The sequence below is a fragment of the Tiliqua scincoides genome, chromosome 1 (genome assembly GCF_035046505.1).
Source record: "Tiliqua scincoides isolate rTilSci1 chromosome 1, rTilSci1.hap2, whole genome shotgun sequence".
Classification (NCBI taxonomy): Eukaryota; Metazoa; Chordata; class Lepidosauria; order Squamata; family Scincidae; genus Tiliqua; species Tiliqua scincoides.
The window spans coordinates 238,545,777-238,564,679 of NC_089821.1; the positions used below are offsets into that span (position 1 = coordinate 238,545,777).

The window sequence follows — 18,903 nt, forward strand, 5'->3', positions numbered from 1 at the left end:
TACCCTACAAAACCAGACTTTTTGGGATGGGCTCATGGCAACCTGTATGTCCCTTGCTGGTCCCACAACTGCTGCTAGCTACAATTGGAGTAGCAAAGGCTGAATTTGCTGAGATTTGGGAACTGCAGGGCTTGGTTTCAAATTGGGCAAACACCTTCCCCCTTCAAAAGCACTATTTGGATGTATTTAAAAAGAATGTACCATTCTGTTGGATCAGACAAAGGTCTGCCTAGTTCATATGAACAAATGAAGTTTTCCAATGCTGAGCCAAGACTATTGGTCCATCTCAGACTTGTTAACATTGAGTGGCAGTGGCTCTCCAAGATTTCAGACATGGGTCTTTCCCAGTGCTACCTGGAGGTGCTCCAGTACTACCCCACCATTCTGGCATCCGGTTTCCCACAGTGGCCAATCAGATGCCAAGAAACCTGCAAACAGATCAGGAAGGCAACAGCCCTCCCCTGCTCATGCTCCCCAGGAACAGGCAGGCATTCAGAGGCATGCCGTCTCCAAAGCTGAATGTTCCCTATCTACATATTTTCAAATTAATAAATTGAAATTAAAACACAAACACCACTTCTTGCTTTTCCAATTCAACAAATTTGCAAAAAAATAAAACCATTTTCAAATAACTTTATCCATGAGGTTTCATGGCTTATAACTGTCAGCAGACTTATTCCTGGAAGTATTTTGGTAGGAGACATGCACTTCTTTCAGCTTTGGAATAGCCTATGACTAGATACCATCAATGCCAACCAAACCAAAGCATTCAGGAAAATCCTCAGATTATCCTCAAAAGTGATGGGCTTCTCTGAAACAAAAACAACTTACAGTTGAAGAAGTAATTAAAGTCTTCATCACTGTCAAAGTCAAAGCGAGAATATTCACAACTGGGACTGTCTGTCTTGGAAGGAAAACCAACCTGAAAAAAGGAGGAGCATAAGGTATAATAAATAAACGAGGTGAAAAGCAGAAACCATGCACTATTGCAGTGGTTCTCAAACTCTCTGGGTGAGTTTAAGAGCCACTAAGTCTTTGCTGAAGGCAGCGGGGGCAAGGGGAAGGTAGCAACATGATGCCCAGCACAGCGCTGCTGTGGAAGGGTGCACTGGTACGCTTCCACTCACCCCCACCTTGAGCAGCCTCCCGGGGGTTAGGGGAACCTGGTGCCAGCCTCAGTAAGGTTCCCCATGCAGCGCAGACCCCTCCAGAACGCAATCGCGGCCACTTCCTGTTACTTGCTGCTGCAGGTGGGGGTGAGTGGCAGTGTGCCCCTGCACCCCGATCAGAAGCACGATCCTGGGGGCCGCATTTCTGCCTTCCCCCCTCCCCCCTTAAGGGGCAGGGCCCAGGGCTCCCAGGTTGGGTGTTGCGTCACCTCAGTTTGAGAACCACTATGCTATTGTATCACCAAGTTAAAGGGTATCAAGACATAAAAAAATTTGATTAGAAATTTTTTAATTTATTTCAGTTATTTACATCCCACTATTTCCTCCAAATAAACAAAGCACTCAAGACAGTGTACAACATAGTGAAAAAGCAAAGTGCAATAATAATAAAGAACAGTGCAGCCTTGTCAATTAAACAACTGACAGCCCAATCCTGAGCTGCCCACAGCGCCCAGGCTCGGCGGCTCTGTGGAGGGCTGTCGCCGGATCCTGCGCCTCCCAAGCTACTGTGGCAGGCACCTTGGGAGAAGGGGGACATTTGTCCCCTTCCCCCAAGTAAGGGAAGCAGCCCCGCAATGGGACTACTCTCTTTAGCACCGACCAAAAGGTCGGTGCTAAAGTAAAGGTGCTTGTGTAGGGCGTGCAGCCCTCCACGAGCGCCTTGGATCCTGCGGAGCTCAGCTCCGCAGATCCACCTCCCCCCCTCCCCCGGCACGCCTCCCACCTGCCCCCTGGCAAACCTCCCCCCTCCCCGGAATGCCTCCCCAAGCCCACGGCCACGCCTCCCATTCCGCAGCCTGGTGGTCCGGGAGACCGCCAAGCCGCAGAATCCGGGCGACCGCTGTGCGCTAGCCAACTCCGGTCGGCGCTGGGCTAGCTCTGGTGGGAGCCCAGCAGTGAGCACCGCAAACGTGCCTTACAGCACGTTTGCGACTGTGGTCCGCAGCACAGAGCTGTGCTACAGACCACAGGATTGGGTTCTGAATCTCCCAAAATATAACTAAGTCAAAACCAAAAAAGGGGGCATTGTGGTTCACATTTTAATGCTCAATCTGGGAATAATTAAAGAAGAAGAAGCTTCAGGGACTTGCAGTTATAGACTTTGGGGAGAAGGGCGGGATAAAAATAAAGTTTTATTATTATTATTATTATTATAGTTATAGAATATAGAAGCAAAAAAGTAGGAACTGACACCTGGAAGAGTCAATCAACACTAGTAGAGGTGGGGCACATAGTTAGTGACAGCAACTGTCAGCATTCATTCTCCTGGCTGATCCAAGATGCTCACTGATAAGGTCAGGGAGGAAGTTACACTCTATCCCTCAGCAACTTTGCACATGTCCCAGGGGATTCCTTCCTAACACTCTGGAAACCATAGATCTTTAGCTACAGGTTCCCAGGCATGGCTTGAGGGCATGTGACATGGCCACCTTACTGAAGCTAAATGGGTCATGGTCTGGTTAGTGACTTGATGAGAACCCTAGGTAGGCTGCCTTGATTCCAATCTTAGAAGAAAGGAAGGATATAAAATACATTTAGAACATATCGACACCTTATCAAACTAGTTCAGAATGAAAACCTCTCATAGTTTATACCTTCACTAAGTTTGTCATAGATGCCCGCAGATATTTTGGGATCATAGACAACAACAGAGGATCGCGTGAGAGGACTTCATGACGAAAAACAGCTCCCCATGTGATCTGGGTGGAAGAACGTAAGAACTAGGGGAAAAGAAATGAATCAGTCAGGGTTGACACCTTTACAACAGAGAGTTAACAACAACAAGTGATTATGCCCAACATGTACAAGCTAAAATAACAGATGCAGAACTTTTGCTCAACTTTTAACCCACCATTTTCTATTGGATCTTAATCAAGGCTAGCTAGCAGTGAACTGCATACCATATCAGTTTCCAGATTTTCAGAGAAGAAAATGATAGAGATTTAGATGACTTTCAGGTACCAGGAATTAGCTGTACATGCGTACAAAACTTGAGTATGAAAGGCTGATGTATGTTGCCACCAACCAAGTCTTTCTTCAGCCAAGGAAGATATAGGAAAAAATTTTAAATACTGGCAGTACTTAAATTCACCACAGGCATATTTTTCCATAATAGAATGATGTATACAGTCTACATGGCCCACATTCATGCTCAAGGTGTTGAAAGAATATTCTCCTTTATTTACCTGACTGGGATGGGTTGTAAATGCTAGAAATGACTCAAGATATTTTCCAAAGTTGGCTGGTGTTTCCATATCTGAATCAGAGCCCTGTTAAAAGGAAAGAGGAGATGAAGCAAACCTGACTGTTTCGGTGGATTCAGAAACTGGTTGTTGCAGTAGAATTTACTGTGTAAAGCCTCTCGCTTGACTTGGGGAGCCTTGTCTGGAACCTTCAGCCACACAACTAAAGGCAAAGTTACACCCTCGTCCTTTCAATTCCCTGAATTGTGAAGCTGGATAAGAGAGCAACTTTTTATTTAGTCCTGCAGGGGACTAAACAAAAAGTCCACCACCTTAAGGTTGCAGGCTTTATGCATTAAATTTTGGGCAACTCCTGAGTGGCTGCCAGTCATCTACAATCATTCCTAGCATGAAAGAAATAAGCATTGCCTTTTGAAAAGCAGAGGTAGGAAAAATTAGAACATAACAGCTGATAAACAGATGTATTTTTGGATCATCTCTTTAAAAGGTGGGAGTGCCTTTAACACTCTGCTTTTGAACACCCTCAGGGCTAAAAATCATAACCTAGCGGAAGCAAAATAGTCACATATGCAATCAAGAGAAGAGTTGAACTATCAAAATACTTAGAAGAGATAGCAGTTGCATTCCTAAAGGTTTACTCTTATCAAACTGCCAACTAAATTGGAAAAATGAGAACTGTCAAGATTCAAGCATGGCTAAAACAATCTTCTCCAACTTGGATGGGCTGATCCCAAATCCCTTAGTGAAAGGATGTCACACTGTATGTGTTCAGAAACACACTTCTGCTAGTACTCCAGGAATAAATCCTGGTTTAAAAACACATTCCAGCACTGAGACCTGCAAGATTATGGCCAACTACTGACACAGTTTGTAAAGACATCAGCAATTAAGACAGTACTCCCTCTAACATGGTATCTGCTGGTCCAGATGATTTTAGTATATGCCTGCCGCCTGTGGTAAGACTGTGCAGGGGGTAGGAGGGGGCAGAATTAGGCGAGGAGGGGTAGATCAGACCTGGGAAGGGAGCCAGTTTGATGTAATCCTCTTCCTGAACCCAATCCGCCTTCACAGATCAACGTGGACTTGCACTGGCGATATAACTGATGCAGGCCCCAGAAGACCCATCAGGCTGACAAGGGCCTTCCCTGAGATAAGGGAACAAATGTTCCTGACCCCAAGGAGGCCTCAACATGCCAAAACTCACCCCCCTCCGCAGAATACAATGGATGCCATGTTGGTGCTGCTATATTGCTGTGCAAGGAGTTGCAGTGCATTGGGCCATAAAGCAGAATACAGTGACACCATTGCTTCTCATGATCCTCAATACTGTAACTTCTGTTGATGCAGCCTAGAATTGCATTCACACTGTTCACTTGCATGTAGCTTTTCATCTACTAAACGCATAGATCTTTTGCTCAAGAGAGTATCCCCAAACTTGTATATGTGCTTCTGATTTTTCCCATCCAAATGCGGAACTTTACACTGACTCCTGCTCAAGGGTCCAAGCCAACTTTCCAGTCGTGATGCAGCCAAGCCAACAGGGCATCATACTTCAGTTATTTATTGGGTCACAGCAAGAAAAGATTGAAGTTCACCACTCTAGTTTGAACTACTCTCCTCAGTTTGATGACATCTGCAAATTCGATGAGCATCCTCTCTATTCCCTCAACCAAATCATTTATAAAAATATAAAAACACTGGATCCAAGACAGAGCCCTGGAGCACCTCACCTGTGATTTCTCTCCAGTTCAATGAGCCACTGACAAGCAATCTCCGAATATGGTCTGTTACAGTTGGACACACCCAACAGTAGCATTGTCTAGCCCACATTGCACCAGCTTATCCACCAGAATGTCATGTCATGAAGTTACATCCTTACTTTAAATCCAGTGTCCACAGCATCCCCCCTACCCACTGAACTAATCACTCTGTAATAGGAGATAAGGTTCATCTGGTAAGATTTGTTCTTAAGAAAGCCATGCCAGCTCTTGCAATTTAGCAATTTCACTGCCATTTGATGAATACAGAGATATTTTCATCTGATAGCTAAGACCTTGCCAGTCACTTTGTTTACTGGAAAAAGACTGAAGCTGTACACAGCACATCATGCTGGAAATGAGGATTATGTAACAGGCTTTGAAAAAAAGCCTTGCAAGAATGGTTGGTTATGGATATCTTACCACCAATGCACACAGCTGACTGCCCAAAGAACACAAGACTTGACAAAGTCTCTTCAAGAAGACATAGTGCTTCTCTACCAGGCCTTCACCATCTGCTGTCCTAAAAAGTAAAGAAAAAAAGGAAAGTCATGCATATTATAGTGCATAACTAAAGAAGAGCGTAAATGTAAGCACATTCCCTCTGTTTGTACATTAAAGTAGTATCAAAATTCCATATGAAACCTTGCTGAATTACATTCCACCTGTGACAACCTTAGCTCACAATGCAAGGGTACATTCAGGCAATGTGTTCTCTATGTGAAACCGACATGGCAAAATTGTCTTGTGACCAAAAGTAACTTGGGCCTCTGTGGTCTCATGAGAAAAATACCAGGAAACTCCAAGATTTCAATTAAAATGAGCCTAAAACTAGAAGCAATACCTGTATTTTGTTTACATGTAAAAACAAACATCAGAAAAGCTTGTACTGCTCAGCATTTAGGAAAAAAAATGTTGCCTATTCTGAATAACTACCTGGCTTTAGCACAAGCCAGGTAAAATCAGACATGAGAAAAACCAAACTAGTGCTTCCTTAATCCTAGCCTCAAAATGTTTTACAAAGCAGAGGATTCCCTTATACAGTTATGTAAACACAATTTGGACAGCATGAAATTTTAGAAGTCTGTTCTACAAATCTGGTCTCCTCTTAACGTCAAAGAGATAAGCCCCAAGTGTCTCACTATGATCACACCAGAATGTTATATTCTTGCTTTCTGCAACCAACCAAGGACTTAATGCGACTTATGTAGTCACCCCCAACCTTGTGGATAAGTTTGATGTGAAGCATGCTATGGTGTGCATTTGGCAGTTCTCTGTGAGCTTAGCTCAAGGTTGGCCAAATAGTGATGATCTAATGATCAAGATTGCAGAGACTAATGCAATATTTTGTGACAAAGACCAAGAGCATATTATTTGCATTTGGAAGCAGAAGGGCAGTACTACTCACTGAGCAGCAGAGAGAATATAGTGCATGGCAACATCCTCGAACAAAACCATCAAGGGCTTGCGGTCTTCCAGTTTTCCCTAGACATAAAGCAAAGGAAATCTTTGTCACATCATATACAACAAACTCTTCAACAAGCACCCATACCCAGAAGATCATTTGCTATCAATAATACCTGGCAGCTTTCTTTGCCCATGTGAACAATACATGTATATTATACCATGCCAATAGTTACAGAAAATAAGGCTTCTGATGTCAAATGTCATTGTTTGTTATTTTATGGATATATATCCCACCTTTCCATTTAGAAGAGCTCATGAAGTTTTTTAAAAATCAGTTTTTAAATCCTTGTAATCAATACAAATATGTCTAAGAAGGTGGTTGTGTCAGAGTAATAGATAGTATTTTCCTATAGTGCAGCTTTCAATAGAAACAAATTCACAACATTTCACAGGAGGTAGTGGTAATGAAGCTTCAGTAGTACGATAAGATATATTTAAAGAAAGACTTGTTCAGATTATGAAAATGTCCTAACCTAAATAATGATCAATGAACTGTGCCATTCACTCCTAGTTCAACACAGAACCATTAGGTTGCTCTTCAAAATAAATTACAACAGAGTTACTTTGCAAACTATGAAGCAATAATCACTTTTTTTATAAAGAAGAATAATGAAGCAGCATGCATAGGGAAAGGACAAAGAACTCACTTTCCTGCTGACCACAATCAAGAGGCACTCTGCTGCCCCTACTTGGAGCTCTGGCTCATTCAAGAGCAGGCACAGCATCTCCAAGAGCTTGCAGTTATCTGCTGTGATGTGACTCATTGCCACCCAGTCAATGTAGCCAGCCAGAGTATTGAGAGCTGCAATCCCCACTCGACAATTGGCTTGTGCCTGTGAACAGACAGCAACTGAGAGACCATATACATTTTATAGGATTCTGCATTATCTACTTTATACAGAGTTCTAAAAAAACTATTAATATTTTGACCATATTGATAACAGATCATATGGATAACACACTGAAAAGTTAAAATACAGTGGTCCCAACATAAAAGTGCACCAGGTTTTGACCCCAGTGAAGTCACTCAATATCATGTACAACTTCTTGTTCCTACAGATAAACTAAATGACAAAATACGATTAGTTCAGCTTTTCTAAAAGTACCCAGGCAAGCTTGTAAAATCAAGTTTGGAAAGAGTCAGCATAGAATTAGTTGGATTCTCTCTCCACCTCTATCAATTCAATTACTCTCACCCCAAATAAAATGAGAAGCTGTCTCACTTTCTTTACAATTAACTCATTTAAAGGCAAGCACTAATTTAATTGAATTTAAGGACAGACTGATAGCTAGTTCCAAAACACCATGATTTGCAAAAAGGTTTCTGCTTCTCTCTCCGGGTCCACTTACTTTTGTTTCCTGAGATACATCCATTTTCTAGAAAAGAGAACAAAGATTGACTGAGCCACTGAAGCACACTTCTGCCTTCTATTTCTCTTTCCCAGTGCCAGGCTTATTACAAAGAACAGAACTATGGAAGGTTTCAGTAAACTCCTCTTCAATTAAACAAGCTGAACAGGCTCAATTCACTATTCTGGGTTAACAATCTCTACTTCATCCCAACCTTTGACTTGTTTCTATTTTAAGGGGTGAACCACAGCCTGAGTGAAATTTGGGGTTCTACAGAGAAAGCTTAGGGAGCCTTAACAAATTATGCTTTTACCATATAAACCTAATAGATGCATGCACTAAAACTGCAACAGATAAGGAAGATGGATAAGTTTGGAAAGGTGCATGTACTATTATGTACAAATACTATGGAGCCAGCAACTGGTTGGGGTTCCAGTTCAAATGTATAGGTTTGTACAGACACACGTTATTTCTCCTATAATATGAAAACAACCCATGAGTTAAACAAGATGTTTAACAGGCGTGAAGCCAACCTCACTAGGATCTTTTGTTTATGTAGGTGGTGTAATTTCAGGAAAGTAACTTTATAAACTTGATGATCAAGAAGTCCTATGTACTCTGTCAAAGCCAGTATAGTAATTTAAAATATCAGCCAAAAAAAAAAAAATCTTGAAAGCACAACATGATATAGTTTGATTGGAACAACACGTTATTGTTTATTCACTCCCAACAACCTCAAACATCTCAGGCACTTCATGAACAATCAAGATATTGCCTTTTCAAATAATTTTACATTAAAGAATCTCCCAATTAGGATTTCTTCTGTGATTCTTCCATGCCTTTCAATAGTTCAATAAAAAAATACCAGCAACTGCAACTTCACCTGTCATAGTAATGTTCTTGTGATAGCCAGCAAGGAGCACTTGATGTTATTTTCACTTTTACACAACTGCAGGTCTAAGGTCTGCAGTGGTACTTACTGAATATTGAGCCACCATTATTCAATAAGTAACAAAACTCTGTGTCATCATCAACAGTCAAACACATAAGCAACTCTCAAACTATATAAGGTACTGATGCCCTTATTGTAATTATTGTAATGTTCTGAGGTTGCACAAGATGCAAATAGCAAGCCTCTTGCAATTATGACGTCCACAACCCATAGGCCCAGCTCCCATCTCTGGGTACTGGACATACATCCCCCAAGAAGCACAAGCCATCCCAGAAGTAGCAGGTATGAACTTTAGTCTCCAATAATACATCCAAACAATTTTTCAGCTTTCTTATGTGTGAAAATACTACAAAAACAACTCAGCTATAAGGCTTCTGCCTTGAAAACGTCATACTCTTTCCAAAGTTGAATCCAGACATGTTCCAAACATAAGAGTCTTCAGACAGTCCCCATATCTGGCATGTATTACTAACAACTCTTCACTGTAAACCATTTTAGGTACATGTGATGTGACAGTACAACATCCCAGGTCATTGCCTCCCCAAAAATATGTAATGTTGGTAGTAGGAAACCCAACCCTCAAGGATTACCCTACACAAACAGCTCAAAGAAATGCTAACCTGTGGAGGAGAGAGGGCATCTTGTTCCTGGGGCACTTCAACCTTGCCAATCAAGAGGATTCCACAATTAGCAAAAGAAACTGTAACTTACAAGCCTCAGCATTAATTCATAGCTCATCTTGGAACTGTCCACTAATGATGCAGTTCTAACCATATTTATTTGGAATTAAGTTCCGTGGAAATCAACAACAAACCTGAATAAACACGGCTAGGATTAGGCAAAGCACTCCCAGCCCTCCTTTTTCTCTTACAGCCACAAACATGGCAAATATTCATGAGGCTTCATAGAACAGTCTGTATTGTAACTAATATGACAAGGAATCAAGGCTGATTTGTTCTTTCTGCAAGGAAACTGGAATCTTCCAGCACTGACCGACATACTATCAAAACAGATTGGAAAAAGAAAGAAAGAAAGGTATGCACGTAAAAGGTATAGATTTGTCGTTATGCCACTCTTATATCTTCTGTATGATGTCTTGCTCACAGCAGAATCCTAGAAGGTATGAAGCATGCTGGTAGTACATTCCTGCCACTAAAACCTTGAGGGTCTCCGATCCTAATGTAGCCAGAAAAAAAGAGACACTTACCATTTGTCTATATTTGTTAACACTCTCCTGCAGAGTATTGAGCAGAAAACTAAATATTTTTTCCATGTTCTGGGTGAGAGTTTGCTGGATGTCGCGTCGTCGCTGGGGTGGCAGTGTCTGAAAGGTCACCACATCTTCGGCCAGGCGGAGAAGTATGAACATAACCAACTCTGTCTGGGTTTCCTGGAGACCCAGTGAAAAAAAGTGAAAAAAGTCTCACAATTCTATAAATATGACAGTAACTTTGAGATCTTCAGAGAGCATACATGGGTTATAGACAATTGTGTATATAAATTGTGTATATATGTATACTATATACACATAGCTTGATACAGTATCTCCTATGTAATTAAGTCCAAAAAAGGTATAGCAATCTGACAGTGATTGTATGTCATACCCCTTGTTTAGAAAGGGTGTCTAGTTCCTTTAACATGTCAGGCCAGTGCTGGGGCCATTCACGCTTGATCATCTCCACTACAATGCGAGAAAGAACATCCTTAATGTGACTTTCTTCCTCTAAAATATTCTGGGTACCCTGTGAATAAAAATGCCAAAGAGTTACAATGTGAAATATAGCAATCCTGGATCATCTGTTACCTTCACCATAGCAAAAGCATGCTATAGACACAGACTAGGATTAAAAAACTGAAGGCATACGAACACACCATTCTAGCCTGCCACAGCTTGGGAGACTCCATAAATCAAGAACATTATTACTTTAATAGAATGGATCTTAAAGAAAATTTACATTTCTATCTGAGTGATACAATTCGCATTTAGACACTATAGATCAGAGAGTCAAAAGAGGGTCTGGGGTTCCATATCAATCACCTCTGTAATGTCAGTCAAACAATATTCTCTACAGAACTGATGGATAGAACCCAGAACTTTCCAAAGGTAACTTTCAAGCTGTATTCCTTGCCTGTGAGTCTCTCACAAAGCTCCTGCACCTCCCACAGATTATTACTATAATCTTCATATCACAATCAAGGAAACTACAGTGTATTACTTTCTCCCCAGACTACAAAGAAGACCAATGAGTAGTCAATAATTGAACATATTCAATTCATAACAGTGACTGGCTTCAGATATTATGCAGAATGATGACTTAATCCTAGCGTTGCACAACATTCCCATGCAACAATCCAACCAGTTACATATACCAACTTGCTCCTAAACTAGATTCAAATATCCTGAGGTTTACTCTAAACCATGACTGAAAGCAGAAACCTTCCTCTCCTCAAGTGCAAAGAGGAAGCATGAAAAACTGAGGGTTAGGAATGTTATACAGAATCAGGATTAAACCATGGTTCTCTATGACAATAGCTGAACCCAGCTATTGATACTCAAAACACATTTTACAACTTAAAGGTAACTTAGCAATTTAAATTTGTAAACAGATAAACTCACATTGGATATGAGCCCCATCACGTTGTTCTTCAAATAGACTTTCTCAAGCCGACCCATACTGTTCCATCGGAACCTGCCCAATAAAACACAGAGAATGCACTAACACACAAGGTTAAAGCATTTGGAGCATTTTAGTTAAGAAAAAATTATTTGAGGCGTGGGCATGCTGAAGGTTTATAAAATTATGCATCAAAAAGTAGACAAAGAATGTACTTTCTTTCCAGTAACATTAGAACTTGAGGTCATCCTAACAGAACTGATTGGCTCCAGATTCAGAACAGGTAAAAGAAAGGGCTTCTTCACATAACTCATAATTAACTTATGGAATTCACTGATACAAGATGCAGTGATGGTCAGTGGCTTTAAGAGGATTAGACAAATACATGGATAGGTCAATCAATGCTGCAGTATTAAATAAGATGAGGTTAATTGGTAATGTACAAGGAAAAAACAGCAAGAGAGAGCCATTGCCTTCAAACTTTAGCTGTAGGCTTCCTGGAAGCATCTGGCCGGTCACTGTAGGAAACAGGATACTAGACTAGATCCAGCAAGGTACTTCTTACGTTCCCTGTCAACATCCAGTCCCTTCTGGAAATAGTCTGAGCCATATAATGAAATCTAACTTAGTACATTAGCATCACAACTAAGAACAAGATCAGGAGTCAATATTGTATACTAATGCTATCCTACATTCTTATACTAAAAATAAGAAGTTGCGAAGTGGAGTTTATAGAGTTCATGGAAAGGAAAAGAGATATTCAGGTAACTACAGGAGCTAATAGATAACTCCATCAATGCAAAACTATAATTTTTTCCCAAGTTGTCACTGGGTCCTCTGCTATAAACTATAAACCTCTTAATAATCAGAGATGGTTATTGAGAAAGGTGCAAGTTGAACTCTCAAAAGTCACAATATCACAGCCCGTGGTTCAAATAAACTCCCTTACTTCACAACATGTTCCAAGATCTGAAGACCAAAGTGCCTGACTATAGCAGTCTGGGTTTTCTCAGCCAACTTCAGTCCACAGGGTACACATATTGGACACTTCTCTTTAAACTCTTCACAAAACTGAAAAGGAATAAGAAAAGTTAAACCGCAGAGCAACTAATATTGTTCTTTCACCAAGATAAAGTGATAACATAGAGGCAGACAAACAAGGAGGACAGATCTAGGTTTGGAGGTAAAACATTGCTTCAAAAACCTCACAACTGTTTGGAGAATGTGACTTAGGGGGAAAACTTACGGCTTTTTTTTTTTTTTTTACAGTAAAGCAGCAAACAGAGGTAGTGCAGCAGACTAAGAACATGAGTTGCAAATTTGGACACCTCCAAATTTCACCTCTGCCATGAACCTTCTAAGAACCCAATCCAGTGCAATGTGTGCCAGCTCATTGCCAGTGTGTACTGCCATAAAAGTGCCATGAGGCACGTTTGCAGGCATTAGCACTGAAGCTGCTGAAGCAGGCCCAGCACTGAAGCACTGAAGCACTGAAGCTGGCCCAGTGTGAGCCCGTACTGGGACAGCACCGGATGGAGGCTGGCGATCCACCACCTGGCACTTGCTCAGAGCCCCGGGCACCAGAGAAATAAGTCAGGGCAGGGAGGAGGCAGGGAAGAGGTATTCCAGGGTGGGCAAAGGGCGGAGAACAGGTGTGGTGGGGGGAGGGAATGGGTTGGGAGGGGGGGCAGGACCACAGAGCTCAGCTCCACCAGATCTGGAGCCCTGTGTCAGACCTTGTGGCCTGACACAAGGCATCAAGGCATCCTTAGTCTGCACCAGCTAAATAGCCAACGCAGAGCCAACTAGCCCCATTGTGGGGCTGCTTCCCTTACTCGGGGGAAAGGGACTAAACACCCCTTCCTCCAAGGAGCTACTACCAGTTGCCCAGTGTGCTCAGGATGCCGCGGCAGCCATTTTGGCGCTGTGGCAGCCCCACATGCTGGGCAGCTCAGGATTGCGCTGTAAGTAGCCTTAAGCCACTCCCTCTTAGACTCAGCTACACTATGGGGTGGGGGTAAAAATAATCTTACAAAGTTATAAGATCTGTATCAAGATAATATATGCAGAGTGCTTTGCACTGTGTACCAACTTAGAAGCATGTAAACGTTCCGAAGCACTGACTGTAAGGATAGATATCTAATAAATAATATTGTTTTACTAACCCTTTTCCCACTCTGCTTTAAAATCCAACACACACTAGGTTGATGGAAGCATTGAGACAAAGTCCTACACTGCCACCTCCCCGTAGTACTGTCCTACCCATTATCAGATGGCAGACTAAGTGCTATTACTGTCACAAAATAGAAGATTCAGGGGTTCACCTGGCCAGCCTGGCCACCAACAGGTGTGGGTTCTCAGCCACTGCCCAACTTAGCCAAACCCTGACGCCACCTATGTTTCTGGAACTAGTTAGTTAGTTAGTTGGCAACCTTCAGTCTCGAAAGACTATGGTATCACGCTCTGAATGGTGGTTCTGGAACAGCGTCTAGTGTGGCTGAAAAGGCCGATTCGGGAGTTACAATCCCTTCCACACCAGGAGCAAGTGCAGTCTGTTTCTGGAACTACACAATTGTATACTTGAATTGTACCCTGTCTCAAGGGTCTCATAGTGATGGAAGGTGCACGACAGCAATATTTTTAGAAATAAAACCAATGATTTACAAGGAAGAACTACTTTGCTACATAGACTCTATGCACATGGCAATCCCATTAGCTTCATTGCAACTTTCTCTTTGCTAGCCTTCTCTCTGGCTACTTCATTCCACTTAAGCCTGAGAGTTGGCCTAGCATAGACTGAGTTGCAAATTAGGACTTTTCCCATCCTGAATCTTGCCTTTGTCATGAATTCCTTCTCTGCCCTAGAGGCATTACAGCAATAATAACTTAAGAACATAAGAACAGCCCCACTGGATCAGGCCATAGGCCCATCTAGTCCAGCTTCCTGTATCTCACAGCGGCCCACCAAATGCCCCAGGGAGCACACCAGATAACAAGAGACCTGCATGCTGGTGCCCTCCCTTGCATCTGGCATTCTGACATAGCCCATTCCTAAAATCAGGAGGTTGCACATACACATCATGGCTTGTAACCCATAATGGATTTTTCCTCCAGAAACTTGTTCAGTCCTCTTTTAAAGGCATCCAGGCCAGATGGCGTCACTGCGTATCCAACTTATCTCACAGGGCTGCTGTAAGGACAACATCAAGATAAAACTTGGGAACATCTCGCACATTCAGAAAGCACAATGCCAAATGCAAAAAATGGTCTTGTGTCCATTTACAATATTTATACCAAAATCTTTTTCCCTTCACTAAATCCCATTGTGTCTCTTTAACCCATTTTTGCCTGGCCCACAGGTGTACACATTCGGTCCCTGTTGCATGTATGCAATGTTGGCAGAAATGGCTTAACTGGGTGCAATCCTAACCAAGTTTCCAGCACTAGCATAGCTGTGCCAGTGGGGCATGTGCTGCATCCTGCAGTTGGGGGGCAGTCACGGGGGCCTCCTCAAGGTAAGGCAATGTTTGTTCCCTTACCTTGGAGTTGCATTGCCCTTACCCTGCTGCTGGAAAGTTGGTTAGGACTGTGTTCTTAGTTGCCTACACAGAATCAATTTCATGTTCATGAGTCATATTAAAGTCCCTACAATCCCTCCTTGTCTCCTCATAGGTCAAAAATTTTCAATCTCTCCTGTTTCCTTCACTGTGCTTTCAATTCTGTGTATGGTCTCTAGCTCATTTTGTTCATCTTCATTTTTGTCTTGCTGGTCCATTTCTTCCTAGTCCTGATGCCATCCATACATTTTCTCTCCTGCACTCTCCCCCCCCCTTCTTCTTGCAATGCATTTCCTAGACTTCCACAGTATCACCCCAACTGATAACAGAAACATGACACACAGTCTCCTGTAGCTTTCTAAGGCTGCATTGCTTACTTTTAATCCTGATAAGTCTTCTCCACCATACAACAGAGAAACTGTATGCCTCATAGAAATGGGACCACTGCAACTTTTTCTCACATGACATTCAAGGAATTCCACCTGCTTATTTTATTGCTACCGCAACTATTAAAAGGCACAAGGGCCCTGGCAGAGAGAGAAAAGAAAAAGGGGTGGCGGTGGTGGCCAGAGTCCTCATGATGGGGACCTCAGGCTGACACTGCTATTCCTTTGTTTTTGTTTTGCACATTTTCTGACATGTCCAAGGTGCAGTTTTCCATTCCCACAGGTCTATGTAGAACCCTCAACTAAGAGCACAAGAAGAATGCACCAAAGTGGTGCTGAGTGGTTATGTTCTTGGGACCAGGGCCTCTGAGAGGAATTTTATCAATGGATACAAAGTTTGTTTTGAGTCCCTTCCCAAAGGGAAGGCAGTCAACAGCCAGAATAGCCTTTGGAGTCCATGTCTACTGGACTTCCCAATGTGGAGCCCCCAAGTCTACCTGTCTGTGTGGTGTCCGCAGCTAGATTCAATAATATGGAAAACCAAACACACTGTGAAGTCTCTCTAAAATATTTTAAATATAGAAAATAATTGCATAAAATTAGCGTCATTGTATTTAAGCTTGCACTAGAACGGAAAGTGTCCTTTGTGTACCAAAACTTACTTCTGCAGCTGTGTCCCTGCGCTCTTATGCACGCCTTCAAGGTAAGTGGATCCACCAGCCAAAGAGCCATTGTAGCAGGCCACTGTTCCTCCCAGATTCTTCCTACAGTTCTCCACTGTATTAAGAACTGTCATGTATGCATTCCATGCAGTCCTATGCACCCCTTCACCGGTATGTGGATCCACCAGCCAAAGAGCTATGATAGCAGGACTGTTTCCTCCCAGATTTGACACTGCATTGAGGAGGGTCATGTATGCATTCCATGCACATTATCCTATGCACCCCTGTGCTCTTATGCACCCCTACACGGTAAGTGGATCCACCAGCCAAAGAGCTATGATAGCAGGACTGTTTCCTCCCAGATTTGACACTGCATTGAGGAGGGTCATGTATGCATTCCATGCACAGGATCCTATGCACCCCTGTGCTCTTATGCACCCCTACATGGTAAGTGGATCCACCAGCCAAAGAGCTATGATAGCAGGACTGTTTCCTCCCAGATCTGACACTGCATTGAGGAGGGTCATGTATGCATCCTATGCATCCCTGTGCTCCTATGCACCCCTTCACAGTATGTGGACCCACCAGCCCAAAGAGCTATGATAGCAGGACTATTTCCTCCCCGATTTGACACTGCTTTGAAGAGTGGCATGTATGCATCCTATGCATCCCTGTGCTCCTATGCACCATGGTAAGTGGACCCACCAGCCAAAGAGCTATTGTAGCAGGCCAGTTTCCTCCCAGATTTGACACTGTGTTGAGAAGTGTCACGTATACACTCCATGACTTGCGGTGGAGAAGAGGGCATACCACTTGTGGTGGCGGCGGCAGCTGCTACCATGCACACAGTAGTGCCCCCAAGCACCCCACATGGTCAGGGAGTCCGGGTGAGACGGGAAAATGTAAGATGCTAGGAAATTTCTGGGTGCCCTTCTCTGGGACCTAGGCCCAGCCCCCTTACCCCCCTCTCATGAGCCCTCTCCCATTCACTAGGGAAGCCCGCCATGTGGGGCAGCCTTTGCAAGCCACCGTGCAACAGGCACGACCAGCCACGTGGACGGGGAAAGAGGGGGCGGCGGCAGCAGCCACTCTGGGGCCGAGAGGGTCCTGCAGCCTCCAGAGAGGCCCTTTCCGAAGGCCGCCTCCTGCAACAAAGGCTGCAGGGAGACAGGCGCCTGTCCACCTGTGGTTTCCCTGGCTGAGGCTCCACGCTGGCTGTCCCGGGGCTGCCGCTGCTGTGCACGTGCACGCGCCCGCAGCCCGGGCTCCCCTCGGCCACTCCGCTCGCGCGAGGTCGGGGGGAGGGGGGAGGGGGGAGCAGGACCCCCCTCCCCGACCCCCAGCAGTACCTTGAGGGCCTCCAGACGGTACCGCTGAGTGGAGGCCGGGTCCATCATCACCGTCACCGCCTTCATTAGCTGCTCGCAAAGGCTGGTCACTTGGTCTCCAGACATGGTGAGAAGGAGGGTGGGGTGGGGGGGGTTAGAGCAGAGAGAGGGGAGAGCAACGGTTGCCTAGGGCAACGAGGCACGGGGAGAGCAGGGCAGCAGCACCGCGCCGGGTCCCAGGAGCGAGAGGATGGAGTGCGCAGGCGCCGGCGGCCAGGAGACCTTTCTTGCCCAGCCTTTTGCAGCGCTGGCGGCGGCGGCGGCAGCATAGACTGAAGCCAGAACAGCCCTCTCTGCCTCTGTGCTAGACATGCACCAGGAGCTCCGGGGAGAGCGAGACACAGGATGCACTTCACAACGTGGCTCGCCCTTTTCAGTGTAACAAACCAATCACCTTAAACTTCTGTAAGACTAAGAGCACCAGCCTCTGTGTGTCTACTCAGAAGTAAGACCCACTGAGTTCAGTGGGGCTGACTCCCAGGAAAGCATGCAAAGGATAGCCTAAGGCAGTGATTTTCAACCTTTTCCATCTCACGGCACACTGACAAGGCACTAAAATGGTCAAGGCACACCATCAGGTTTTTGACAATTGACAAGGCACACCATGCTGCCAGTGGGGGCTCATATCTCCTGTTGGCCCTATTAATAAATGACCTTCCCCCAAATTCCTGTGGCACACTTGTGGACCACTCGCGGCACACTAGTGTGCCACGGCACAGTGGTTGAAAATGGCTGGCCTAAGGCATGCATAGGATTGCCATAGGTATGCCTAAGGCTGCAAACCTAGGCTGCAATCCTATGAACATTTTCTTGGGGATAAGCCCTCTGGCTATTAATAGATTTCTTTATTTTAAATGTATTTATGTATTTCTGCCTCCCCATGCATTGAATGAGCAGAGTGACAACAAAAAGTTTAAAATATATGGCTTTAGTTGTGGGGAATGGGGAATGGGCTTGGGGCTTGGGGGGCCCAATGGGGGTGGAAGTGTATCTAGGATAGTATTTGGGGGGCTAAAACCTGAAATAATGAGAGATGTAATTCATAAAAGAGGCGAATGCAAGAAAACAGCAGGATGAGCTAAATGGGCAAGGGTAATGCTTCCTCCTTTAAGTGGAAAATAAAATGGCTCTTACCCTTTCCCAAAATTACGCTTCTAGGAGGATGGAGCTTGTCAGTCTACCATTTTCTAAGTCTACAATCCCTCCAGTATAGCGGATGCCGAACTGTGTCGAGGAATCACTGAAAGAATGACGTCACCCTTGTTTCTCGATTGCGTTTCTCACCGGTAACCGGTTTCCTCTTTAAGACTACATCTCCCAGCATGCATCGCTGCCAAACACCGTCTGTCAACCATACAAAAGAAGCGACTGAGGGCGGAGGGAGTTTTATTTTCCC

At 44.0% G+C, this 18,903-nt stretch overlaps 1 protein-coding gene across 2 annotated transcripts in view; it reads right to left on the minus strand.

Annotated features, from left to right (window-relative positions):
- The window catches only part of XPO5 (exportin 5), a 54,497-nt gene extending 36,806 nt beyond the window's left edge, over positions 1-17,691 (minus strand). Inside the window, exons 1-13 of one of the 2 annotated variants that reach the window (XM_066618482.1) lie at positions 17,469-17,691; positions 12,464-12,585; positions 11,517-11,589; positions 10,504-10,641; positions 10,107-10,289; positions 9,520-9,561; positions 7,948-7,974; positions 7,245-7,430; positions 6,539-6,615; positions 5,554-5,653; positions 3,356-3,439; positions 2,765-2,890; positions 832-922 (exon numbers count right to left, since the gene is read on the minus strand). In XM_066618482.1, coding sequence (XP_066474579.1) covers positions 832-922; positions 2,765-2,890; positions 3,356-3,439; positions 5,554-5,653; positions 6,539-6,615; positions 7,245-7,430; positions 7,948-7,974; positions 9,520-9,561; positions 10,107-10,289; positions 10,504-10,641; positions 11,517-11,589; positions 12,464-12,585; positions 17,469-17,573 — 1,354 coding nt within the window. In that variant the 5' untranslated portion in view covers positions 17,574-17,691. The remainder of the gene's footprint in view (positions 1-831; positions 923-2,764; positions 2,891-3,355; positions 3,440-5,553; positions 5,654-6,538; positions 6,616-7,244; positions 7,431-7,947; positions 7,975-9,519; positions 9,562-10,106; positions 10,290-10,503; positions 10,642-11,516; positions 11,590-12,463; positions 12,586-17,468) is intronic. The other variant, XM_066618492.1, reaches the window with a different exon arrangement.
- Positions 17,692-18,903: the final 1,212 nt, after the last annotated feature.